The sequence below is a fragment of the Lemur catta genome, chromosome 12, assembly GCF_020740605.2.
Source record: "Lemur catta isolate mLemCat1 chromosome 12, mLemCat1.pri, whole genome shotgun sequence".
NCBI lineage: Eukaryota > Metazoa > Chordata > Mammalia > Primates > Lemuridae > Lemur > Lemur catta.
This window is the reverse complement of record NC_059139.1, coordinates 70,226,164-70,253,008: the sequence shown is the minus strand read 5'-3', so window position 1 is coordinate 70,253,008 and position 26,845 is coordinate 70,226,164. Positions and strand designations below refer to the sequence as shown.

Here is a 26,845-nt window from a genome sequence, read left to right as displayed (position 1 = left end):
TAGATTTAAATTAGAACTGGGTAACCAGAATAGTGGATTCTCAAGGATTTTTCACAAGAACTTAAAATACATAAAGCATTTTTAACATCAATGTTAAATATCATTATATAATGTTTAAAGTCAGATTTTTTTATCTTAAAAATATATAAATGCTTTTTGGAATGACTATATTTCCCCCACAAAAGAGATGGATATTCTTGTAATTTTTCAAGACTAGAAATTTACAGGATTCAGATTGACAGTTCTGTTCAGAGAATAAAAACAAAGTGTCATCCCACAGATTCCAAAAGTGTTTATTAATCATTCTAAATTTCATTCCTGTTTTTGATGTATTCTGAAAATATCATAGCAATCAGCATTATATTATTGTTGTAATGATAGCTTAGGAGGCAACCGCAATCCTCTCTGGGTTACTGAAATCAGACAAGTTGGGAACAGCAGAGAGAGCACTGTCAGGGCACTTCGTTTAGAAATAACAGGTAAGGTGTCCTCTAGCCACAGTAAAGCCATCTCAGTTTTTTTATTCTAAATTTCCAGATTTACTTCTGAACTCACCCTATATCAGGCTCAAAAACAGAATATATTCACTTCCAACAGTAAATTAACCGACATGTGAGCACATAACATGTGGCTTTAAATATACCACTAAATTACCTGTCCTCCGTAGAGAAAAAATGGACTCTGATTCATAGAGCAGGTAACAAACCTAAGGCTCTCAATCATGGCTGAAGGAATTTACGTGCACTGCAGACATTCACTCTCGGTAGAAGGTCATTGGGAAATAATCCCTGCCAGCGGATTTGCAAAGTGCCTGAGGCATCGCTCCTGAGAGGCATAACTCGTCTTCTTTCAAGGCTAGAGGTCAGAACCATGATCACAGCTCAGTCAAATTTAAAGGAAAAAGTATCTGGGGTCAAAAATAACCTAAAGAAAAAAATAGAAGACTAAAACTCAAAAAATATAGTGCATTCCTCTGGGTTTTGACATGGTGATGGAAAAACCTGTTGCAGAATATTAAATTTAGATTTTTTTTTTCCAACTGAAAGCTTCAAAATAACTAAACTAAAACTGAATACAGAATCTGAGGGATGTCATGCTGTGATCAGTTTTGAGAACATTTTTAAATGCTACGAATCCATTTAAATGCTCATCAACCTAGACATTTAAAAAAATCAAGTTTAAGTGACTTATACACGAAATGTGAACAGAGACTCAGCGATTAAATTACTGCATCAATTAACTTGAGTACACAGAAAGAATGCTGCTCTTTCAAGCAACGTTAATTCCGCCTCTGATCAGACAGACTCCTCCTTACATCATGGTGTTGCTTCATAAAACACAACACATACAGCAAAAGGGGAGAAATGATTTGTAAATAAGAATAAACTGCTGTTTGGGAATTCTTTATAAAATGCATAAACTAAATTGATGTTTGTGTGAAAAATACAGTCATTTCCATATACTTCCCAAGAGTGAAAAACTCTGAAAATTGTTTTCAAAAATCATAAGACAGATGAAATTACCATTAAACTCAACAAAAGTGGCTCGGTACCCATAAAAATCATAAATGAGTGCATTAAAGATTAAAGGCATTTCTGGATGTACCCATCGCAAAGGGTAAAGTGTTTGATTTTGGTCATCTCTGCCAACTGCTATTACATGCTGTCATTTTCAGTAAGGGGAAATGTATTTGCAAAAGCAGAGTGAGCACAACAGGCCTTAAATCAGACAAGCTGGGGACTGCTGACAGAGCGCTGTCAGCACTCAGCCTACCAGGGCCCCCGAATATCAGGATTTTATGGTGTGTCTTTCTGACATATCTGACACTTAGTAGACTCTGCTACCTCCTTAGCATCTGGAATACTAACCTACTTTTATCTCTAAGCTTACTTCTACTCTTTTAAGGGACCAAGTTATACCCTCGTAGGGAGGAAAGAAAGAGCCTCTGACAAACAGATTTTGTCCTATTGTTGTTCCTGGCCCTTCAAAACTCAGTTCAAAGGTCATCTTTTCACTGTGTTCTGTATGACTCAGAATAGACTACGCTGTGGTGAGGTAGCAATTTAACCCTGCAATCGCAGTGGCTTACACCCCAAAGGATTGTTTCCCATTCAGAGTCCATTGCGGGTCTGGCAGCTCTCCGCAGCAGCTCTCCTCCCACGGTGGATGCCAGTCCTGTCTGCTGTGACTCTGTCATCTTAACATGTGCTTCCGGATTGCCATAACAGAGTAATAGCGATCTGGAGGGCTATATACTGTCTCTCAACTTCTTTGGCCCAGAAGACCACCACTTCTGTCTACAGTGAATTAACTGGAACGAGTCACAAGGCCACGCCTGGCTGCAAGAAGCCTGGGCCATAGCCTCTTCCCAGAAGACCCGGAAGGAGAGAAGAAGACACAGGTAAGCACTTTGTCTCCACTATACCTTTTCTGATCCTGCCCTGTAAGTCTATAATAGGTGCCCCAATGTGCTCTCCACTTTGTCTTTACTCTATCATAACACATGCAATTGTTTATAATCCACTTTACTTCATTAGACAAGGAGCTCCTTGAGGGGAACAATCAGATATTATTTTCCTGCCTAAATTCCATAAACACAGCGGTAAACCAACCACACAGAAAGTCAGATGTATTCCTACTTAATGTTATTTGAGAAGTTCTAATTACCAAGGTATGACAGCAATGTCAAAAATGTATCTGATTTAATGTGAAAAAACCCACTTGTTCAACATCAACAAATATTCAGAGAATGTTTCTTTTATGCCAAATGAAAATTCCACGTCCTGAGAAAACAGCAGTAAATGAAATAAGCGAGGACCTTCTCAAGTAGTAGTTTACATTCTAATAAGGAGACACAACAAATAAACATCAGAAATAAGAAAAATCAAAAATAAGAATGCCAGAAATAAGAAAGTATCAATGAGAGCTACTACAAACTGAGTGATCAGGGAAGCCCTCTAAAAATATGACATTTGAACTGACACATGGATACAAGAAGGAAGTTGTAATTAGAAAAACCAGAGGAAGAGTATTTCAAAAGGAGGGAACAGCTAGTCCAAAGGTCATAAGTCCAGAGCAAACTTAGTGTATTTCAGGAATGCAGAATATGCATATAATCTATGCAAATTAGAAACTTCCTTATCTGTAGTCACATAGATATAAGATAGATATCTTCTATCAAGGACCTTACGTAGAGTTTAAGATATCCACACTTTTATTGAATTCACCTCTAACTTGTATAGAGTTAAAGCACATTTCCCAGGATATTTCATCATTATCATCCACCAACTTTTATTAAATGCCTTATATATGAAACAAAAGCAGCTATTACTGTAGACTTATCTGTTAAAAATCAGGCTCATGCAGGGGTGCAGTGGCTCATGCTTGTAATCCCAGCACTTTGGTAGGCCAAGGCGGGAGGATTGCATGAGCCCAGGAGTTTGAGAGCAGCCTAGGCAATATACTGAGACCCTGTCTCTACAAAAAATTAAAAATAGAAAAAAAAATAAGCCAGGTGTGGTGGCACATGCCTATAATCCCAGCAACTAAGGAGGCTGAGGTGAAATGATCAATTGAGCCCAGGAGTTTGAGGCTGCAGTGAGCTATGATTCCGCCATTGCACTTTAGCCTGGGTGGCAGAGCAAGGCATTGTCTCTAAAATTAAAAAAAAAAAAAAAAAAAAAAAATCAGCCTCTCTATGTTGAAAGAAATTACTACCTATTAGAGGAAAAGACAAAAATAAATGAAATGTTTATTAATATGAAGAAGAAAAAGAAATATATGGCAAGAATAAGACATATCTCCAGATAGTATAAGGCTAATTACCATGTGAAACTATCTACATAAAATTTTATTTATATATTGTTCATAAAATAAAGTTTCTATCTGGTTGAGAGAAAAATGACTGGATGTATTTTCACTAAATTTGCAAGATACAGTTGGCATATTTCTGTCTTAGGAAATAGTTCATGTGTTATACACAACATTCATTTGAAGGGCACCCATACAAGGTAGCAAGTAACTTTCTAGAGTAGCTACAACTAAAGTACAAGAAGTGCATGTGTTCTTAGAGGGCTCCTAGTTAGAGACAAGCCATTTTGTAAAATGAGTTATGGCCAGAGGAAAAACCAGTGGTTTAAAATTTGAGCTCCAAATTATTCATCTCAAGGGCAATCAATCTGAATTTCATGCATTGATTTTCAATAACACTGTTCTCATTAAGACAACAGAATATGTGTTCCAGAATGACTGGTAATAGGGATTTATTTACTTAATTATGGTTAATAATTCTCCCAAGCTATGCTGAGGAGGCTAACTACTACATAATAAGGGTTATGAATTGAAAGAAGGGAAAAAAATCCTTGTCTTAATTTAGGTTTTCTCAGAATCAGATCCTGAGACAAGGACTCACATGAAATTAGTTATCTAGGAGGAAACAGTGGTAAGGAAGTGAGGAAGAGAAGGAATAGCAGGGAAGGAGGGTAGGGAAGGCAGCCAAGAAAGAGCTGGTTATTAATCAAGTGTCCACTGTAGATAGGTTCTCTTAACCTAATCCCACTGGAAAGATCTGGCAGCCAGTGTAGAACACGGGCCTCTGAGTAAGAGAGTGAAAAAGGCTGAGGATTTACATACCAATTCCTATCATGTCAGCCATTAGGTGAGGGCCACTCCCAAGAGATGTTAATTATCTGCCTTTGCTGCTCTGTTGAGCAGGAGGGCAAAGTGTAATCTAGTGACAAGAAAAGCCCTCAGGCAAAGAAATATAGGTGCTGGAAGAAGGGCCAGTATACAGTGAAGTGGTAAGAGCAAGGACATACTGGTGGGAAAATGATAATTTTATGCTCAGTAATGACTTAGAAGATCCAATTAAGAGGTACTCCAGCTGGACTTTGAGTAGTGGGTAGGATTTGGATAAAGGAAAACATTTAAGTTAGGAAAAGTAACATAAGCATAAGCAGGGAGGTGGGAAAGCCCAAGAGGTATCCCAGGTCAGTGTATAGGTCCAATTGGGCTGACTGAGAGAGACTATTTATATAGGAAATTCTTGGAAAAATATGGCTAAAAATATATGTTGGATCCATATTAAGGAGGATACCTAAAGCTAATACAAAAGAGTTTTAACTTTTTCTTATAGGCATTGAGGAGCCTTAAGTTTCTAAATGGGAAAAAAAATGAAAACAATAGTATCTTATTCCATTAATATCTATGTTGGCACCATTATTGACCTTGGAATGTAAACTCTTATTAGAAAGGATCTGTATTTGTTCAATTTCCCTAGGAGAAAGTTACATTCAGAGAGGTATTCAGTAACCTATTAGCAATGAGCACCACAAGAACAAAGGCTGTGGTATTACAATTTCTCATTAAAAGAAACCAAGGCTACTTGGAGAAATGGCTGACTCCAGGTCTGGAGCAGAACATTTACAAGATAAGTCTAAAAAACATTTTGTCATACCAGAAAGGAAGTAAGCTATCAAGCACCTCAGGGTTCTGGTCAAGAAAACTTAGGAGCTGACGTGAGGGAGTTTCTACTACTCAAATAAGAAACAATTTGAGCATCAAAGTAATAAATATAATAAAAATATTTTTAAAATAATGCTACTTAAATGACCTGAAATATATAAAAAAATGTTAACATCCATGAGTTCATAAAATATAGGCATATCTTAGAGATGTTGTGGGTTCAGTTCCAAAAATTTTTTTGGTTTCCCAGAGTATATAAAAGTTATATTTATACTGCATGTAGTCTATTAAGTGTGCAAGAGCATTATGCTAAAAAATGTACATCCCTTAAAGAATACTTTATTGTTAAAAAATGCTAACAATCTTCTGAGCCTTTAGCAAGTCATAATTTTTTTGCTGGTAGAGGGTGGTGCACCAGTGTTGGTAGCTGTTGACCAATCAGAGTGGTGGTTGCTAAAGTTTGGATGGCTGTGGCAATTTCTTAAAATAAGACACAATTAGCTTTGCTGCATCAATTGATCTTCCTTTTATGAAAATTTTCTCTGTAGTATGTAATGCTGTTTGATAGCACTTTACCCATAGCAGAACTTCTTTCAAAATTGGAGTTTACCTTACCAAACCTTATTGCTGGTTTATCAAGCAAGTTTATATAATATTCTACACCTTTGTTGTCATTTCAACAATATTCACAGCATCTTCACCAGGAGTAGATTTCACCTCAAGAAACCACTCTTTGCTCATCCATAAGAAGCAACTCTTCAACCATTCAAGTTTTATTATGAGATTGCAGCAATTCAGTCATATCATCGATCTCTACTTCTAATTCTAGTCCTCTTGCTATTTCCACCACATCTGCAGTTATTTCCTCCACCAAAGTCTTGAACTGCTCAAAGTCATCGATGAGGATTGGAATCGACTTCTTCCAAACACTTGTTCATGTTGATAGTTTGATCTCATCCCATGAATCACAAATGTGCTTAAGGGGATCTAGAATGATAAATCTTTTTCAAAAGGTTTTTAATTTACTTTGCTCAGATCCCTCAGGGGAATCACTATCTACGGCAACTATAGCCTTATGAAATGTATTTTTTAAATAACAAGATTTGAAAGTCAAAACTACTTGATCCATGGGCTGCAGAATGAATACTGTGTTAGCAGGTATTAACAATATTAATCTCCTTGTACATCTCCACCAGAGCTCTTGGGTGACCAGGTGCATTCTCAATGAGAAGTAACATTTGGAAAGGAATCTTTTGTCTGAGCAGTAGGTCTCCAAGTGGCATTACAGTAGTCAGTAAACAATGTTGTAAACAGATGTACTGTCATCCAAGCTTTGTTCCATTTATAGAGCACAGGCAGAGTAGACTTAGCATAATTCTTAAGGGCCCTAGAACTTTTGGAATGGTAAAGGAGGACTGGCTTCAATTTAAAGTAACCAGCTACATTAGCCCCTGGCAAGAGAGTCAGCTTGTTCCTTGAAGCTTCTAAGCCAGGTGTTAACTTCTTCTCTCTAGTTATAAAAGTCTTAGAGGGCATCTTCTTCCAAGAGAACACTGTTTCGTCTACATTAAAAATATGTTGTTTAGTGTAGCTACCTCCACCAATTATCACAACTAGATCTTCTGGATAACTTGCTGCAGCTTTTTCCATCAGCACTTGCTGCTTCACCTTGCATTTCTACACTACGAAGACAGCTTCTTTCCTTAAACCTCATGAACCAACCTCTGCTAGCTTCGAACTTTTCTTCTGCAGCTTCCTCACCCCTACCAGCCTTCACAGAATTCAGAAGTTAGGGCCTTGACCTGGATTAGGCTTAAGGAAATGTTGTGGTTGGTTTAATCTTCTATCCAGACCACTCAAACTTTCTCTATATCAGCAATAAAGCTGTTTTGCTTTTTTATCATTTGTGTAGTCACTGGAGTAACACTTTTAATTTTCTTCAAGAACTTTTCCTTTGTATTCACAACTTGGTTAACTGTTTAGTACAGGATGCCTAGCTTTTGGCCTCACTTGGCTTTTGACATGCTTTCCTCATTAAAATTAATCATTTCTAGCTTTTGTTTTAAAAAGAAATGTGAAACTCTTACTTTCATTTGAACAGCCATTGTAGTGTTATTAATTGTCCTGATTCCAATATTGTAGCATATCAGGAAATAGGGAGGCCTGGGAGGAGGGAGAGAGATGGGGGAACAGCCAGTTGGTAGAGCAGTCAGAACACATGTAATATTTATCAATTAAGTTTGCTGACTTATATGGGTTGAGTTTGTGGTGCCCCAAAACAGTTACAATAGTAACATCAAAGATCACTGATCACATATCATCATGACAGATATAATAATAATGAAAAAGTTTGAAATATTGTGAGAATTACCAAAATGTGACACACTGACATGAAGTGAGCACGTGACTGGAACAATGGCACTAATAGCCTTGCTCAACACAGGGTTGTCACAAACCTTGAATTTGTAAAAAATGCATTATCTCTAAAGCACAGTAAAACAAAATGCAATAATACGAGGTATGCTTGTATACTTAAAAACTTGAAGGATATTGGGAAACAAGTTATTTTGAAGACAAGGAAATAAAAGAGAAAATCACACAATTATCCTACATCTCCTTATAAACTGTACAAATAATTAACGAGATAAATTTAGCATAAAATAATTTCAGTTAATAAATGTAGAGTGAATGATCAAATTAGAATACCACTATTTTGTAACTCCTAATGAAAGAATGGATGTAGCAAAACTATTAGCTGAAAAATTGATGGAAAATTTATGATGCTTATCATAACCTTTATCAGGTCAACAATATCAGAACCCAATGATAATTATAATATGACAAAAGAGAGACAAGCCTCCTAAGATAATGCAATAGGAAGGAAACTATAATGCCTATGCCACCTTTTTGGAAAGAAAAATCAAACTTTAATCTGAAAAATTCTGTAAATTTAACTATCAGCTTACAAGAAATACTGAAGGAAAGGACACCACAAGAATGCAATCTACAAAATTCAGAATGTGGGACATTCTACAGAGCAGATGATCATTATTCTTCAACAAATGAACCACCAGAAAAAATAAAAAGAGAGAGAAATCTATAGATTTTTTAAAAACAAATGTAATGGGAAGACTTTGCTTAGCTAAATCAACTAGAAAACATATAAAATAAAATTTATGAGGAAATTGAGTAAATTTGATATTGAATATCTCTTTTGTGATATAATTACACAATTTTAGTTAGAATTTTCGTTGTACTAATGATATTGTAGATGTGTTCTTTTTAAAAGCCCGTATATTTAGATATATATTCATATTTCCAAAAAGTTTATTCTTAAATAAACTTATCAGTGAAATAATATGGTGTCTGGAATTTACTTAGTATTCAAGAGAATACTAAGTGATAAGAGAAGAACTGTATATTAATAATTTTTGACACTAGATCATTAATACACAAAGGTTCATTATATTTATCTACTGTAATCATATGTTTGAGATTGGGTATGTCCAATGAGGTAACTAAACCTTACTATTTTTGACCTGCTCTCTGATGTCGAAATCATTAAAGACTGAAGACAACTAAGCACAGAAAGAAGGATAAGGCAAGGTTAGAAAAAGGCGTCATGAAAAGGTCAATGTCAATGTCAAACTTCATTCATTGTGAGAAGGAGCTTCCAAGGAGTAAACACATGTGGGAAGTAATGGTCAATCTTAGGAGACTCTTGCAGCTGTTGCTGATTGCCAACGAGAAAGGTCAGTAAAGGAAAAATCCCCGGTCTGGAAGTTAGAAGACCACTAACACCTAGTTTTGTAATCTCGGACTCACACAACTTCCATTGGTTTGGGAGCAGGAAAGCACAGGAAACGAAACAATAAATAAATAACAGCAACAACAGTAATTGTGTTGTGGGTGCCAGCTCTGCATTTCCTATTGTGCTAAGATCTTTTTGCATGCACTAACCCAATTAAACCTCACAACCCAAGAAGGTGTTGTGGGCGCTTAATGCATACTTTTTAAAGGACTATTGTATGAGCTAGGCATTAATATATGGTACCAATTTTCACGAGGTGATAGAGCTTTTACAGAGGTCAATAACTTGCTTAAGGTCACATGACCGATTGACTTGGTCTAGCCTAGCCAACATCCCAGGATTATTTAACACGAAAGAATGCTTTGAACACTCAATTGCATTGGACTATATTGCAGAGAATGCCGGGGAGCTGGGTGCGAAATACTGGAATATTTAAAATCATTTCTACAGAACTACAGTTTTCTCATGGCCCGCATCGATCTCTACACATCTCGGTCTCAGGAGGACAAGCCAACCTTCACTCTGCGCCAACGCGGACACTTTAGGAGGCGATCTCCCGCCCCGGCTCCCGAACCCCTCCACCCCCGATCCCCGCCCCTTCTCGGGTCGCGCGCAGCTGTGAGCTTCAAACTACATCTCCCATAAGGCCGCGGGAAGACACCGGACTGCCGCCGGAAGTGAGGCAGGCTGCATCCGGCGCCGGAAAAAGGGAGAGTGGGATTTCCCCAGTCCTTCGACGGGTCCTCGTTACCTCTACTGTGGTCACCTTTGGGTTAGTAGAAGCAGCGGCGAGTTAGTTACCCCGACTATTCCTTCTGGGAGCGGCGACCGGTTCCCTGGGCTCTTGGTCTCCGCGCTGCCCTGCGCGTCCCTGCTGGGTCGATGGGCGCAGGCGCCGGAGCCGCAGACCCGCTTGCTGGGGATCCCCGGACGGGGAGCGAGCTCAGGCGGTCCTTTGGCTGGTGGAGCTTTTATTCCAAGCTTTGCAATGGGGAAAAGGAATAGCTCCTTCAGGTGTGATTTCACTTTGAAAGAAGGAATCTCACATTAGTGGCAAGAGAGTAAAATATCTCCAGGCATTTGACTGTTTGCAGAGACTGTGCAGGGCTGGCGCTTAATTGGTTAAATGGTCGTCTTGAGTGTCCAGGGACTGGAATTTGTTAAGTGATGACCAGTGACTTCAATGACAGAGCCATATTTGACGTCCTGCCTGTCCCACTCTACCCATGTAACTGTGGGCAAGTCAGGGGCCCCATCAGTAAAAGTGGATGTTGGTTTGATTAAAATCTGAGTCCCTTTAAACCTAACATTCTTTTAAATGACCTCTCAGAATAGTCTGTGCGCTTCTTGGAATGCAGGGGCAGCACTTTATCCTGCCTTCAAATCCTCAGTTTCTACAGGACCTGTCACGACAAATGAAAGTAAATCAAGCAGTAGAGCTCGATCTCAGACTTTTTGTGCTTCTCTGGAATGACTAATGGTACTACTTCTAGATGACTTTTCTGCTGAGAAACCTAAACGGCAAAGTGTATATTTTCTACTTCCTTTCTCCACGGAATACTTTATGCATAAGCATTGCACTGGCCGTAGTGAAGTACGCTATATTTTTAAAGGACAATTTTGCAATTACCTGTGGTGCCCTGTAGAAGGATGAGGGCGTGACCATGACCTCAGAACGTGGGGCGGTGAAATAATGTTCAAAGTAAACTTAACTGGAAAAACTATTTAATATGAGTTTATCGAAAATAAACTTAAAAGGAAATTTGGAAAAGAGACCAATACACAAGTCTGTCCAGCAGTGCTTCAAAATAAAGTCTTGAAAAGTGATAGCTATTGTTATTCATAATATTTTTTACAGTTTCCTTTTTTATTTTTAATTATTATGGGTACATAATAGTTGTACATCTTTATAGAGTACATACGATGTTTTGATATAGGCATGTAGTGTGAGTAAATCAAAACAGGGTGATTGGGATATCCATCACCTCAGGCATTTAATGTTTATTTGTGTTAGGAACATTCCAATTCCACTCTTTTAGTTATTTTAAAGTATACCGTAACTTGTGGATTAAAGTCAATTTGTTGTCCTATTAAATATTGTTCATTCTATCTAACTATATTTTTGCACCCATTCACCATTCCCACATTATCTGCCTCTCCCTATTACCCTTCCCAGCCTCTGGTAACCATCATTCTACCCTCTGTCTCCATGAGATAAATTGTTTTTAATATTTAGCTCCCATATATGAATGAAAACAAGCAAGATTTTTCTTTCTGTGCTTGGCTTATTTCGCTTAACGTAATATTCTCCAGTTCCGTCCATGTTGTTGCAAACGGCAGAATTTTTTGTGGCTATATAATATTCAGTTGTATGTATGTATGTATATATATATATATATATATATATATATATACCACAATTTCTTTATCCCTTTATCCATTAATACACACTTAGGCTGACTTCAAACCTGGGCTTTTGTAAATAGTGCTGCAATAAACATGGGAGTGCAGTTATCTTTTCAATACACTGAATTGCCCTCCTTTGGGTATATGCCCAGTATTGTAATTGCTGGGTCATATGATAGTTCTGTTTTCGGTGTTTCGAGGAACCTCTATACTGCTCTCCATGGTGGTTGCACTAATTTACATTCCCACCAATAGTGTACAAGGGATCCCCTTTCTCCACATCTTCACCAGCATCTGTTATTGCCTTTTTTAAAAAATCCATTTTAACTGGGGTGTGATGATATCTCATTGTAGTTTTGATTTGCATTTCTCTGTTGACTAATGATGTTGAGCATTTTTTCATACCTGTTGGCCATTTGTATGTCTTCTTTTGAACAAAAGTGTCTATTGCCCATTTCCATTTTTTAATCAGATTATTTGATTTTTTTCCATTGGGTTGTTGGAGTTCCTTATATATTCTGCTTATTAATCCCTTCTCAGATGGATAGTTTGCAAATATTTTCTCCCTTTCTGTGGATTGTCTTTTCACTTTGTTGATTGTTTCCTTTGCTGTGCAGAAGCATTTTAGCTTGATGTAATCCCATTTGTCCAATTTTGCTTTGGTTGTCTGTGCTTTGGAGGTATTACTTAGGAAGTCTTTGCCTAGAACGATGTCCTGAGACATTTCTCCAATGTTTTCTTTTAGTAGTTTCAGAGTTTCAGGTCTTAGGTGTAAGTCTTTAATCCATTTTGATTTGATTTTTATATGTGGTGAGAGATAAAGGTCTAGTTTCCTTCTTCTGCCCATGGGTATCCAGCTTTCTCAGCACCATTTATTGAAGACATTGTCCTTACCCTACTGTATGTTCCAGTACTTTTGTCAAGGAGAAGTTCTGGGATTTATTTCTGGGTTATCTGTTCTACTCCACTGGTCTATGTGTCTGTTTTTATACCAGTACCATGCTATTTTGGTTACTATTACAACTCCGTAGCATAATTTGAACTCAGGTAATGTGATTCCTTCAGTTTTGTACTTTTTGCTCAGGATGATTTTGTCTATGCTGGGTCTTTTATGGTTCCATATAAATTTTAGGATTATTTTTTCTGTTTCTGTGAAGAATGTCACTGATATTTTGATGGGGATTACATTGAATCTGTAGATTGCTTTGGGGAGTATGGACATTTTAACGATGTCGATTCTTACAATCCATCTTTCCATGGTTTATGTGTCCTCTGTATTCCTAGGTATTTAATTTTATTTGTAGCTATTCTAAATGGAATTATTTTCTTGGTTTCCTTTTCAGATGCCAATAAATTTACTGTTAGCATGTAGAAATGCTAATGATTTTTGTATGTTGGTTTTGTATCCTGCTACTTTACTGGATCTATTTTTCAGTTCTAATAGTTTTTTGTGGTGTCTTTAAGGTTTCTCTAGATGTTAAGATCATATCATCTGCAAACAAGGATAATTTGACTTCTTCCTTTCCAATGTGTATGTCTTTTATTTCTTTCTCTTGTCTAATTGCTCTAGCTAGAACTTCCAGTACTGTGTGCAAGGCATCTTTGTCATGTTCCAGGCTTTTAGTTATTCTCCATCCAGTATGATACTAGCTTTGGGTCTGTCATATGTGGCTTTTATCTTGTTGAGGTAAGTTCCTTGTATGCCCAAGGTTTTTTAGTTTATTTTTCATGAAGGGATGTTGAATTTTATCAAATCTTATCAAATGCTTTTTCAGCATCAATTGAAATTTTCATATGATTTTTTTTCTTTCATTCAGTTGATATGATGTAGGACATTGATTGATTTGCATATATTAAACCATCCTTGCATCCCTGGGATGAATACCACTTTATCATGATGAATAATCTTTTTAATGTGTTGTTCAATTCAGTTTGAAGTATTTTGTTGAGAATTTTTGCATCTATGTTCATCAGAGATATTGGCTTATAGTTTTCTTTTTTTGTTGTGTCTTTGTCTGGTTTTGGTATCAGGGTGATACAGGCCTCGTAGAATGAGTTTGGGAGTATTCCCTCCTAATCAAAGTTTTGGAATAGTTTAAGTAGGATTGGTATTAGTTCTTTTTGAAAGAATGCTTGGTAAAATTCAGCAATGAAGCCATCAGTTCCCAGGCTTTTCTTTAATGGGACACTTTTGGATTTCTTCATGGTTCAATCTTGGTAGGTTGTGTCTAGGAATTTATCCATTTCTTCTAGGTTTTTCAATTTATTGGCATATAGTTGCTCATAACAGTCTATAATGATCCTTTGGATTTGTGTGATGTCAGTTGTAATCTCTCCATTTTCATCTCTTGTTTATTTGGCTCTTCTCTCTTTTTTTTCTTAGTCTGGCTAATAATGTATCTATTTTGTTTACCTTCTTATAAAACCAATTTTTTATTTTGTTAATCATTTGTACTTTTTGTTTTCAATTCATTTATTTCTGCTCTGATCTTTATTGTTTCTTCTTCTAATTTTGGTTTGATTTGCTCGTTTTTCTAGTTCTTTAAGATGCATCATTAGGTTGTTTATTTGAAACTTTTCTACTTTTTTAATATAGGCACTCATTGCTATAAACGTTCTTCTTATTACTGCTTTTGCTGTACCCCATAGGTTTTGATATGCTGCATTTTCATTTTCATTTGTTTTGAGAAATATTTCAATTTCCTTCTTAATCTCTTCATTGACCCACTAGTCATTCAGGAGCATATTATTTAATTTCCATGTGTTGTTATACTTTGCAGTATACCTCTTGTTATTGATTTCTAGTTTTATTCCATTGTTTTCAGAGAAAATACTTGATATTATTTCAATTTTTTTGTAATTTTTTAAACATTTGTTTGGTGGCCTAACATATGGTCTATCCTTGAGAATGATCCATGAGTTAAAGAGAAAAATGTGTATTCTGCAGCTGTTGGATGAAACATTCTGTAAATATTAGGTCCATTTGGTCTACAGTGCAGGTTAAGTCCAATGTTTCTTTATTGATTTTCTGTCTGTATGATCTCTCTAATGCCAAAAGTGGAGTGTTGAGGTCTCCATCAGTTATTGTGTTGAAGTCAATCTCTGTCTTCAGCTCTGATAATATTTGCTTTATATAGCTGGGTGCTCCAGGGTTGGATGCATATATATTTAGAATTGTTATATCCTCTTACTGAATTGACCCTTTTATCATTATATAATAATCTTTTTGTCTTGAAATCTATTTTATCTGTTAGAAGTATAGCTACTCCTGCTTTATTTTGGTTTCTATTTGCATGGAATATCTTTTCCATTCCTTTATTTTCAGTCTATGTGTGTCTTTATAGGTGAAGTGGGTTTATTGCTGACAACATATAGTTGGGTATTTTTTTAATCTATTCAGCCACTTTATGCCTTTTGATTGGGGAGTTCAGTCCATTCACATTCAATGTTATTGATAGGCAAGGACTTACTACTGCCATGTTATTATTTGATTTCTGGTTGTTTTGTTGTCTTCTCTTCCTTCCTTCCTTCCTATTTTCCTTTATTAAAAGTGATTTTCTCTGGTAGTGTGTTTTATTTCTTGCTCTTTATTTTTTCTGTATCTGTTTTAGGTTTTTTGATTTGAGCTCCCCATAAGGCTTGTAAAAAACATAACCAATTAATTTAAACATATGACAATTCTTACAAACAAACAAGCAAAGAGAAATATAACAGAAATTCCACCTTTTAACTCTATCCTTCCCTGCTTTTTTAACTTTTTGTTGTTTCCATCCATATCTTTTCATACTGTATCTCTCTCAGAAAGTTGTAGTTATTTATGATAGGTTTGTATTTTAGTTTTCCTACTGAAGATATAAGTGGTTTATATACCATTATTACAGAAATAGAATATTCTATATTTGTGCCTTACTTTACCAGTGAATAGTATACCTTCAGATGATTTCTTATTGTTCATTAATATACTTCTCTCTCATATTGAAGAACTCCTTTTAGCATTTCTTGTAGGACAGGTCTGGTGTTGATGAAATCTCTCAGCTTTTGTTTGTCTGGGAAAGCCTTTATTTCTCCTTTATCTTTGAAACAGACCCAGAATCCCTCATTATCTACCTAACAGAACCATTTTCAGAAAATAAATAGCACAATTTGTACCCTACCACATGTAATCCATGATTAGGCAATATTTATTAACAGGTATGAGGCAATTATTTTTTTGTTATTTCACTGAGATGGCAGAGTGTCAAAGCAGATAAATAAAGTAAATGATTTAAAAAGCTTCTGTGATTTCAAGGACAGTTGACCAACAGAACTGTGGCCAATAATAGATCCAAAAATACATGATTGTCCAATTTATAATAAGGATAGTACTGCACTACAATGAGATAAAAATGGTAATTTCAAGAATAGTGCTGAATCATATGAATTATCTGTTGGGATAAAAAAAGTATCTTGACCCCCTGCCTCATACCATGAACAAAAATCCCCCCGAAATGGATTGCAAAATTAATTGTGCAAGGTAGAACAATAAATTGTTTTTATGTTAAACTTAGAAAGCTTTTGAGTAATAAACTAATTAATCATAATTCCCTGAGAGCAGGAACCTATACCTGGGTACCATAGAATGAGAGAACACTGATTGTTATCTGCTAAAAATCTCTGCCTTAATTAGTACAACCCCTGTGGAAAGTAATTTGGAGATACCTCAAAGGGCTAAAAATAGAAATACCATTTGATCCAGCAATCCCACTACTAGGCATCTATCCAAAGGAAAAAAAGACATTCTATAAAAAAGACATCTGCACTCAAATGTTTATAGCAGCATAATTAACAATTGCAAAGATGTGGTAACAACCCAAGTGTCCATCAATACATGAGTGGATTAATAAAATGCAGTATATGTATACCATGGAGTTCTACTCAGCCACAAAAAACAATGGTGATCTAGCACCTCTTATATTATCCTGGATAGAAATTGAGCCTATCCTTCAAAGTGAGGTATCACAGGGATGAAAAAACATGCACCACGTGTACTCAACATCAAATTGGTACTAACTGACCAACACTAAGGTGTTCACATGGCAGTAATACTCACTGGGTGCTGGTTTGGTGGGAGGGTAAACCCACAACTAATGGAAGCGAATGCCCTGTATGGGGGAGGGACACGCTTGTAGCCCTGGCTTGGGCAGGGCAGATGATTTACATGTAACCAAAATGTGTGTACTCCCATAATATCCTGAATAAATTAAAAAAAAAATTTTATGTCCCTGTTTATTGGTGATGTTGAGGATTTTTTCATATGTTTGTTGGCCATTTGTCTTTGAATTCAATGATATCTTTAATAAACTTATGCTTAGTACCTAAAACATAAATAAATAAAAATCTCTGCCTTTACTTATCTGTTTTAACTCCCTCCTCCTCGTGTCCCCACTCTGTAATGAAGTTCCCTCTAGTCTACCTCAAATACTTCCTCTTCTTTGTAATATGTTACCTGGCTCCCCCTCCCAAGGTTATGCCCCCCTTCATTTGTATTGCCAACACTCTTTGTACATTATTTTCTATACCTTCCGGGGTATAGAAATTGAATTATATTTATAATTTTCAGTTGATAACAATTTTGAAATGTATGCTGTAATGACAGTTAATAATTACCTTTTGAAGAGTGTATTGCCTTGGAAACCATTACTATTCTAATGACATCAGTATTCAGATAATGTTTATTCATTGATACAAAAAGCAATTGCAAATGAGATTTTTATTTTTTATCTTCTATTTTCCTTCTTTTAAGGAAGAAATGTCTTCTGTAAAAAGAAATCCAAAGCACGAAATAATTTCCCAGTTTCACTGTTCAGCTGCAGAAGGAGATATTGCCAAGTTAACAGGAATACTTAGCCATTCTCCATCTCTTCTTAACGAAACTTCTGACAATGGCTGGACTGCTTTAATGTATGCTGCAAGGAATGGGCACCCAGAGGTTGTCCAATTTCTGCTTGACAAAGGGTAAACATTTTAGGCTCTACTACCTGCAAGGGTCTGTGGTTTAATTTCTGTGTTACATATGTCCTTTTAAATGTTTCTTGTAGCCATATTTCTATTGTTGGACTACTAAATAATTCATTGACTAAGTTATGATATAAAAATATAACATAATTTCTAACTAAAATATTTTAACCATTTTTATTGAAGAATTAATCCTTCATACTTTATAGCAAAGCAAATGTATGAGTAGTCTAATTTTTTTCTCCCAAATAGAAAATGTAAATCTCACTATGACTCCTTCTAGAATTTTGATATTAATGCTTTTTTATTTTATAAGGAATTATCCAGAAACTTTAAATATCTCCTATCTCTAACTTTTTATCATTTATGATTATTAAATTGTTCTTTTAACATCGTCTGTAGTAATCTGTGTACTAATTGAAAAAAATCTATGTAATAATAAACAGAGGGGTTATAATAGGTATCTGGAAATATTGAAATAAATACAAGAGAAAATGGTAACTTCCTATTTTACTTTTTCTTCCCAATTTTCTCTTCCTCTCATAGGTGTGACAGATCACTTGTCAATAAATCAAGTCAAACTGCACTGGATATTGCTATATTTTGGGGTTACAAGAATATAGCTAATTTACTAGCTAATGCTAAAGGTGGGAAGAAGCCTTGGTTCCTAACCAATGGAGTGGAAGAATGTGAAAATTATTTTAGCAAAACACTACTGGACCGCAAAAGTGAAAAGAGAAATAATTCTGACTGGTTACTAGCTAAAGAAAGCCATCCAGCCACAGTTTATATCCTTTTTTCAGATTTAAATCCCTTGGTCACTCTAGGTGGCAATAAAGAAAGTTTCCAACAGCCGGAAGTAAGGCTTTGTCAGCTGAGCTACACAGATGTAAAGGATTATTTAGCTCAGCCTGAGAAGATCATCTTGATTTTCCTTGGAGTAGAACTTGAAATGAGAGAAAAGTTACTTGATGCTGGAGAAGTCCAAAGAGAAGAAGAAGATGGGTTGGTTGCCTGGTTTGCTCTAAGTATAGATCCCACTGCTGCTGAAGAATTTAAACAAAGACATGAAAATTGTTATTTTCTTCATCCTCCAATGCCAGCTCTTCTGCAGTTAAAAGAAAAAGAAGCTGGTAAGAAATGAAATCTACTTATCTGTATTGGTAATAATCTGGTTTTTAGAATTGAGTTGGAGTTACATGTATCTGCAGTTTCCAAGAGGCACACTTTTTCCAGTAAGCAGGGAAGTTAGATTGTCTTCCTTAGAAACTTCTTAAAGTTCTCACCCTAAGGGACTACTCTCCTGGGCAGTTATAGTAGTTGTAATCAGCCAAGATTGATTGCCTCAGAATTAACCCTAATGCACGAGGGTTTCATTTGATTCTTCAGTAAATAATTTTTGCACACCTGCTATCTACTGAACATGATGGCAAAGACCTTGACTGTTTTGTTTTGTTTTCTGTTGCTGGGGCTTTTTATGTTATGATAAGAAATTAGGGTTTTATTGTAAATACCATTTAAGTCTCATAACCTGATGTGTTTTTAAAAACAAAAAAAACACCTCACACTATCTGCTTTGTAGAGCTTGAATTGTGAGTATGTTGTTAATTAAGTGTGGAAATTGGGAGTCTTGTTAGGAGGAGATTGGATATTACAATAGCCCGGGTAAGAGACTGCAGTGGCTTGAGTTAGAATGGTAGCAGTGGAGATGTAGAGAAAGGGAGAATTCGAGATACTCTGGAGACAGAACTGAGAGGGCTTGATCTGTAGATTTAGACTATGATAATTGAGAGAAATGATGGTAACATGGATTAAGACATAAATTAAGGTGCTAATAGTAGAAATAGAGAAAAGGGGATACATTCAAGATATTTTTGGAGATAAAATCAACAGTCTTTGCTGATGGATTGGATGTAGGGTATAATGAAGGAAAAGATCAAGAATGACTGCTAGTTTTCAGATTTTAGTTATTTGGTAGATAGTGATAGCATTTCTTGATACTATAGAGTGATGGGTAGAGCAAGAAAAGCAGGACAAACTTGGAGTAAATAAATCAATAGTTTACTCTTGGGCATATTAAGTTTAGAAAGGAAATTAGAATCTAAAACTCAGAGGGGAGATCTGAACTGGAGATATCCATACGGCAGTCATCAACACAAAGGTATTTAAATCCCAAGGAGCCACTGGTTGAAAGCAAGCAAGAAAAGGAACCTCAGAATCAGACCTGAATCCTCCTAAATTCTGAGATCAGGTATAAGCAAAAGAAGAGCCATCAAAGGAGATCGAGACGGTGTGACCATGAGGTAGGAGGAAGCCAAGAGAATATGCGTATAGAAACCAAGAGAGCAGGATATTTTAAGGAGGTAGCACGGTCAAGTGTGTTGAATAATAATATGAATCTAAGTAAGATAAAAACAAAGTTTTTTTTTAAAAGAATCTCTTTTGGCTTTGCTAATATGAAGCTGTTGATGAATTCGACAAGAGGAATATCAGCGGAGTAGAAAGAACAGAAGCCAGATTATGGTAGATAGAAGAGTCAATGGGAGGTTAGGAAAAAAATCACTTGTCAATGTTTACCTTCCCTTAGGTGATTTGATAGGCCCTTCTAGAAACTGCTTAAATATTTCCTCCCCCAAAGAAATATTCTCCATACCTGTGGAGAAACCATCAAACTTTTTAAAGAAAGCATATTTTCTTTGGAACTGTATAAATAATTTTAAGATTAAAAGGATCATATAAATGAGCTAGTTGCTTTCTTTTCTTTTTTCTTTTAGTAAGGAAACTGGGGCCCTTTAGCTTACTTGCACAACCTTACACAGTTATTTAACTTCACTGTGCCTCAGTTTCCACTTCCAGAAAATAAAGGTAATAGTACCTGTCTTCCTCATAGGGTTGTTCTACATTAAATATTATAATCTGTATAAAGTTCTTTGCATGATGCCTGGCACATAGTAAGTACTCAATAAATGTTACCTTTTCTTACTGTGATGATCCTGAAATAATGTGAACACTATCGTGTAAATTACATATTAGGAGGTAATGTAGCAAGCAAATATTTAATGTTGCCTATGGGTCATTGAGTTTCAGTATTACAATTGTTTTTATTTGTTTTGTTTATTCATTTTTACCACTTTAAACATTGTTATAATTGTCTGTTATTTATTTCAAAAATTCATAAACCAAATAATGTATTCTAGAGAGAGCAAGTTTCTCAAGCATTTGAAATGTAGCATTTCTAGTCGTATTGCCTTAATTGTAATATTTATGGTCAGGCCATATTAATTCTTTTTTTTTTAAGTACCAGGGTGAAGGATATAGCCAAAGTGTATATATGTTAGGATTTATTCTATTAGGCATTCTTTTGGTAAACAAAGTTAACCATGATTGTTGTAAAACGTAGTATGTTTTGTACTATACGCAGTCTCCAGTTAAAAACAGGATGTATTCCACAATGGCATTGACCAGCAGGGGCTTGGTCACCAAGAAGGAGAGCAGAGATAGCTTCCTACAGTTTCCTAGCAATATTTCCTTTAGAGTACAAGTCTAAGTTAGGAACTGCCTTTGTAGTGTATTTTTATAAAATAACAATTGTAAAGTCACTATTTGTAAATTCACTACACACTAGAATCATGTATACCCAAAGATTAAAAATCACCTATAGTAAAAGCCTGATTTAATACAGTGTATGAGATGGATGTTAGTACATCTAACATATAGGAGTTATATTTTATTCAAATTAAAGTTAAATCTAATTTTGATTTGTCATATGGAAAGTTAAATCTTTTACTTTAAAAGAAAAATGCACATCATAAAAATAGAAATACTAAATTCCTTGATCATGTAACTATTCAGAAAACAGTGTATGTCTTTATTTTAGTTTGAGAACATTTTACCTAAATGCATGTATATATAGACCTATATATATATTTTTAATAATTTATCACAGAATTACAACTTTTTGTTCTTTTAAAGGAGTTGTAGCTCAAGCAAGATCTGTTCTTGCCTGGCACAATCGATACAAGTTTTGTCCAACCTGTGGAGGTGCAACTAAAATTGAAGAAGGTGGCTATAAAAGAGTATGTTTAAAAGAAGACTGTCCTAGTCTTCAAGGTGTTCATAATACATCGTATCCAAGAGTTGGTAAGCCTTTTCTTTTACAGTGAAATCTCAGCCACCTGGAATCTTGGGGAATAAGACATTCTGGAAAGACAAGTTTTTAAGGAATTAAACATGCTTTTCAGGAAAATCATGTTTAATTTAAATGTTAAGACTGTAAGTGTTAAAGTGTTACATACTTTCCTGGTTTTTAAGTAAAAGACATTGTACATCATTAACTATTTCTTAACTTTGGGTATTAATCAATATGAATTTGATATGTTAAGATACATGATTTCAAAAGGCTACCAGTTTGACTCCACTTAATGGAGAGGTTAAAAAAAAAAAAGCCCCAACAATTTTGTACCTGTTTGAGGCATTACCAAAGCAGTACAGCCTGAAGCTAACTTCTCATTACTCTTAGTGTCTGCCTGTACCTTCTCTTCTAAGTCCTGCTTTGAATCTTCATAGGCTTGGAAATCTGGTAACCAAGCCCTTTAAAACTGTATGAAAGAAGAGTAGATAGATTGAGCAACACCTGAGAAGGTCTCTGGGGAGTAAAATGCCTGGCTTAGTGACATCTGGTTTAGTTGCCCAAGAGCCTTTTATATTTAATTCCTAGTTCTCAGTCATGATCTAGTGAGAAGAATTTGGTGGATTTGTTACTGCTAGAGAGATGAACTGTTATTTAAGTCTCTTTTAATGACTTAAACCTAATCATAGAGCCACATTTGCTTTTGAAGACATTTTGTTAAGGATTGGGATGGAAGGGAGAGGAAAATTTACTGTATTTATGGCAAAATTTGAATTTTCCTCATATCTATATATTACCTACTCAAAACATTTTTCTCATTAAAAAATAAGAATATGCCTCACATACCATAAGTATAGAATAAATGTTGCTGTTAAGATTGGGGGAAGAAGGACAAAAATGGTCTTCCTCTAGTTTACTGACACTATTCTATGCAATTTCCCTGAGATACTCTGTCATCAGCTAGATCAGGGCAGAAGGAAACAATCTCTTAGAACCAGACAAGAGTCTCGTCTCTACAGGAGATACACCTTTATATAATTTAACCAGGTAATGACTTTGCACAATGAGTCTAAATTATTTTTTTCTGTTATTATATATCTGATTTTTTTTTAACAGATCCAGTAGTAATCATGCAAGTTATTCATCCAGATGGGACCAAATGTCTTTTAGGCAGGCAGAAAAGATTTCCCCCAGGCATGTTTACTTGTCTTGCTGGATTTATTGAACCTGGTAAGCCTTTTCTTAATAATTTTTATAATAATTTTCATTTAACTTATAATTTCCAAATAAAAATTTTAGATAGCATTTGAAAAATAATCTCTGATAAATTATCATGTTATAAAACTGGGTTATTTTAAAGTATTTTAAACATTATATAATTTTACCAAAATAATTTAAACATGATATACCTCTCATAATTTTCTAGTAATTTTGTCTATTTTATTAAAAATTCAGTATTTGCTCTTTCATATATTGCTCTTGACCAAAGTATCTAGATATTTTACACCTCACTTCCTTCTGTATTAGACTTAACTTTTTAAAACAGCCTGGACTGATTGCCCTAAATATATTAGTTAGCCTCGAACCCTGTATTCACTATCCCTGTCATCCCACCTGATTTTTCCCTACAGCATTCATCGCCAACTATTAATAATATGGTATGTTTGTATGTATATATTTATTATGTTCCCTTACTAGAATAATAAGTTCCACAAGGGCAGGGACTTTATTTTCTTCACTGCTGTATCCCAAGCCCTTATAACAAATGCCTCACATGTAATAGGAGTTCAATAAATATTTGTGGAATAAATGAATGAATATATCTAATTAATAAATGTTTATATCAACTTCCAATTTTAATCTGCATTGCTAGATAATAATAGTAACCATACATAGTATTAGGCTCTGTTCTGGAGACTTTATGTATATTAAATCATATGATCTTCATATGACTCTATTATAGTGATTTTACTGATAGGAGCACTAAGGCACAAGGACTGAATAACTTGCCCAATGTGGAACAGCTAGTAAGTTAAAGGGAAGGATTTAAACTTGAGTGGTTTGGCTTCTGAGTCTTTACTCCTAATCACTATGCTGTCTCTACTAGTTCTTGGTCATTTTTTTAACTGCTGAGTAGTATTCTATTTATGAATATTCCACTATTTATCCATTCTGCTGGTGGACATTTAGTTTATCTTAAGGTTCTTACTATTAAAAACAGCACTGCAATGAATATTTTTATACTTCTTGTGCACATTTGCAAGACTTATCTAGGATATATACATAGAGTAGAATTGATAGCTCATATAATATGAGCATCTTAACCTTTTCTAAATATTGCCAAGTTGCTCTCTCAAGTGTTCCTGCCAGTTGAAACTTTCTTCAGCAGTACACGAAATTCTGTTATTCCACGTCTCAATCAAGTTAGAATTTTCAGACTTTTTAATTTGTCATTCTGAGGGGTGAATGAAATAGTATGTTATTGTGGTTTTCATTTTCCTGCTGATGAGAAATCTTTTTTCAGATGTTAGGCATTCAATTTTCCTTCCTCTGAATTTTAGATGTTTATATCTTTTACCTATTTTTGTTTGGTTTGTCTTTTTTTTATTATAGATTTTAAGAGATTTAAAATATGTATTATATGCTAATGGTTTATTAGTAATGGTCTTGCAAATATCTTATGCTAGTCTATGATTTATCTTTCCACTAGATACTTTCTTTGGATTAATATAAGTTCTTAATTTTCATGTAGGGAATTTATCAATCTATTTGAAATGAAGTGCTATATTTACAAATATATTTTGCTAAATACTACTGTATTTAGCAAAAGATTTCTGAACTTCCAGATAAATTTTACTTAAAAACTGTTTCCCCTATTCTACTTCTCAATTCCAACAAATTAGAAATACAAAGTACATTTATAGATATTACTTAATTTCATCATAGCTGAGTCAATAGTCATCTAGAGGAAAACAATTGCTTGGAAAGAAAAAGTATTGAGTTTCATCTTATGTGGCTTTTAATCTTTTAGTGACCTAAAAAGAGTTTTCTGTAATAATTGTTCGACAACATAATAGAGTTTCAAGATTTTAGTGGGAAAAGAGCTAGCCATTTATAAAAATCATATAATGATAATTTATAACTATTTAGTGATAGTATATAAATGAGATAATATATAACATGTTTGCATAGTATTTAGCTAATAGTAGGTTGTAGATAATAATAATAGTTGTAGATGTTATAATTATTATTTTTAAAATGTGACTGACAAATTTGGACCTTTAAGAAACGAAAAGGTTTTTGTTGGCATTTTGATATTCTGTATGTAAATCATATACTTAAAAAAAAAATGTTTTCTTCAGTTCCAGTCTAGTTTTAGGCTTCTGCCTTCTGATTCTTTGAATTGGGTTTCTGTCCAAAGTGATTTCCAAATGTTTGAACCATTCAGAGCACAAAATGTCCAGGGCATGTTCATCAGCAACTTGTTCTTTTGCCCCGTTTGATTAGGGGAGACAATAGAAGATGCTGTTCGGAGAGAAGTAGAAGAAGAAAGTGGAGTCAGAGTTGGCCATGTTCAGTATGTCTCTTGTCAACCATGGCCAATGCCTTCCTCCTTAATGATTGGTTGCTTAGCTGTGGCAGTGTCTACAGAAATTAAAGTTGACAAGAATGAAATAGAGGATGCCCGCTGGTTCACTAGAGAACAGGTAAAGTTCAATTTAATTTCCTTCTTCTATTGATTGCTCCTGACTGTATTGGTTTGGGCACACAGCAAGGATGCATATTGTCAGCAAGTTGAATGAATGAATGGCTTTGGCCCTCTTATTATGCATGGATTACAATATAATTGGTAATTCCATATAGGAAAAGTATGTTTTTACTAATGTGTCCTATATTAACTCATTCTTCCAGTAATGATGATTCTGTGCCATTTCAAATTTCAGATGCCATTCCTTCAGGTGGATGATAATACCTACTGATGTGTGTAAAGTAGATAAACATTAGTTCAGGAATGAGATACAGGAATATTATTTTTAGACATTTTATGTTTTAGTTTATAGCATTAGGACAAGTAGCTCTCAAAAAACATCAGTAAAAATGCTTAAAATTTTTGAAATGTTTTTATTCATTTTAAAATGTACTAGGGATAAAAATGACATATCTGTATAATAAAGATACACTCACAAGAACTTTTTAAATACCATCCCTAAATAATATAATGAAAGATAAATTACTAGTTTGTGTTCTGCATGACCTAAGCATTTGTATAGAAAACAGGTGGATATACTATAATAGTAAAGACCTGAAATCCTTTCTGACTTTTCCTATATAAAATTAATTTAATTTGATGGTTAACCCCAAAAGGTAGAAATTAGATTATTGTTTTAGAATTTTATAAAAGGGACCCTGTCCCAGAAGTTGGCTTCACTTTGAAATTAAGTGTGGAGCATATATTTTGCTTTTTCATGACCTCATTTTCATAAGGGAATATGCTTTTCTGGAACATTTTGAAAACTGAATCACTAGCCCAGTGAAGCAATTAAAAATGCTGTCCTAAATTTTGCATGTTGAATATGGATATTGTCACTTTCTACTGTTGCTATTCACTGTAAAAGTCATCACATTTAAATTGAATTGTATAAGCATGGAAATAGTATTTAAATATGACAGCTTTGAAATCCTAATGCATTTTTTTATGGTGTATTTTAGGTCGTGGATGTTCTGACCAAAGGGAAGCAGCAGGCATTCTTTGTGCCACCAAGCCGAGCTATTGCACATCAATTAATCAAACACTGGATTAGAATAAATCCCAATCTCTAAATCAAGGACCTAGGCTTTGTTTGAGTATTATTTGATTTCTAATACCACTTATTCCTCAAGTGAGCTTAGAAAAATATTCAGTGCTCCTTAGAGTGTCAACACAAAATGTCATGTTGGGTTTTTGAAATATTTTCAAAGTATACTTTCCATCTTAATCACATAATTCATATTTTTATAATTTGTAACATTGCCTCAGATTTTATTAAATCTGGGCCAGGCTT

General features: G+C 34.9%; 1 protein-coding gene across 4 annotated transcripts; it reads left to right on the top strand.

Moving 5' to 3' along the window:
* Positions 1-2,064: 2,064 nt before the first annotated feature.
* On the top strand, positions 2,065-26,629 carry NUDT12 (nudix hydrolase 12). Of its 4 annotated transcripts, none has more exons than XM_045566605.1 (7): positions 2,065-2,401; positions 17,463-17,674; positions 18,221-18,807; positions 21,647-21,814; positions 22,920-23,033; positions 25,311-25,510; positions 26,514-26,629. In XM_045566605.1, the coding sequence occupies exons 2-7, from the start codon at positions 17,469-17,471 to the stop codon at positions 26,622-26,624; spliced, it is 1,386 nt and encodes a 461-aa protein (XP_045422561.1). In that variant the 5' UTR covers positions 2,065-2,401; positions 17,463-17,468; the 3' UTR covers positions 26,625-26,629. The 4 variants fall into 4 exon arrangements, with proteins under 4 accessions (XP_045422561.1, XP_045422560.1, XP_045422563.1 ...); XM_045566604.1 differs by lacking the exon at positions 2,065-2,401 and adding an exon at positions 9,941-10,046; XM_045566607.1 differs by lacking the exon at positions 2,065-2,401 and adding an exon at positions 9,960-10,046 and having other exon boundaries at positions 17,467-17,674.
* The last annotated feature ends 216 nt before the right edge of the window (positions 26,630-26,845 follow it).

Bases quoted from the DNA above. Each gene is read 5' to 3' on its own strand.
- NUDT12 (XM_045566605.1), top strand. From the start codon at position 17,469: ATGTCTTCTGTAAAAAGAAATCCAAAGCACGAAATAATTTCCCAGTTT. The intron at 17,675-18,220 runs GTAAACATTTTA...TTCCTCTCATAG, and splicing joins CAATTTCTGCTTGACAAAGG to GTGTGACAGATCACTTGTCA. The intron at 18,808-21,646 runs GTAAGAAATGAA...GTTCTTTTAAAG, and splicing joins GTTAAAAGAAAAAGAAGCTG to GAGTTGTAGCTCAAGCAAGA.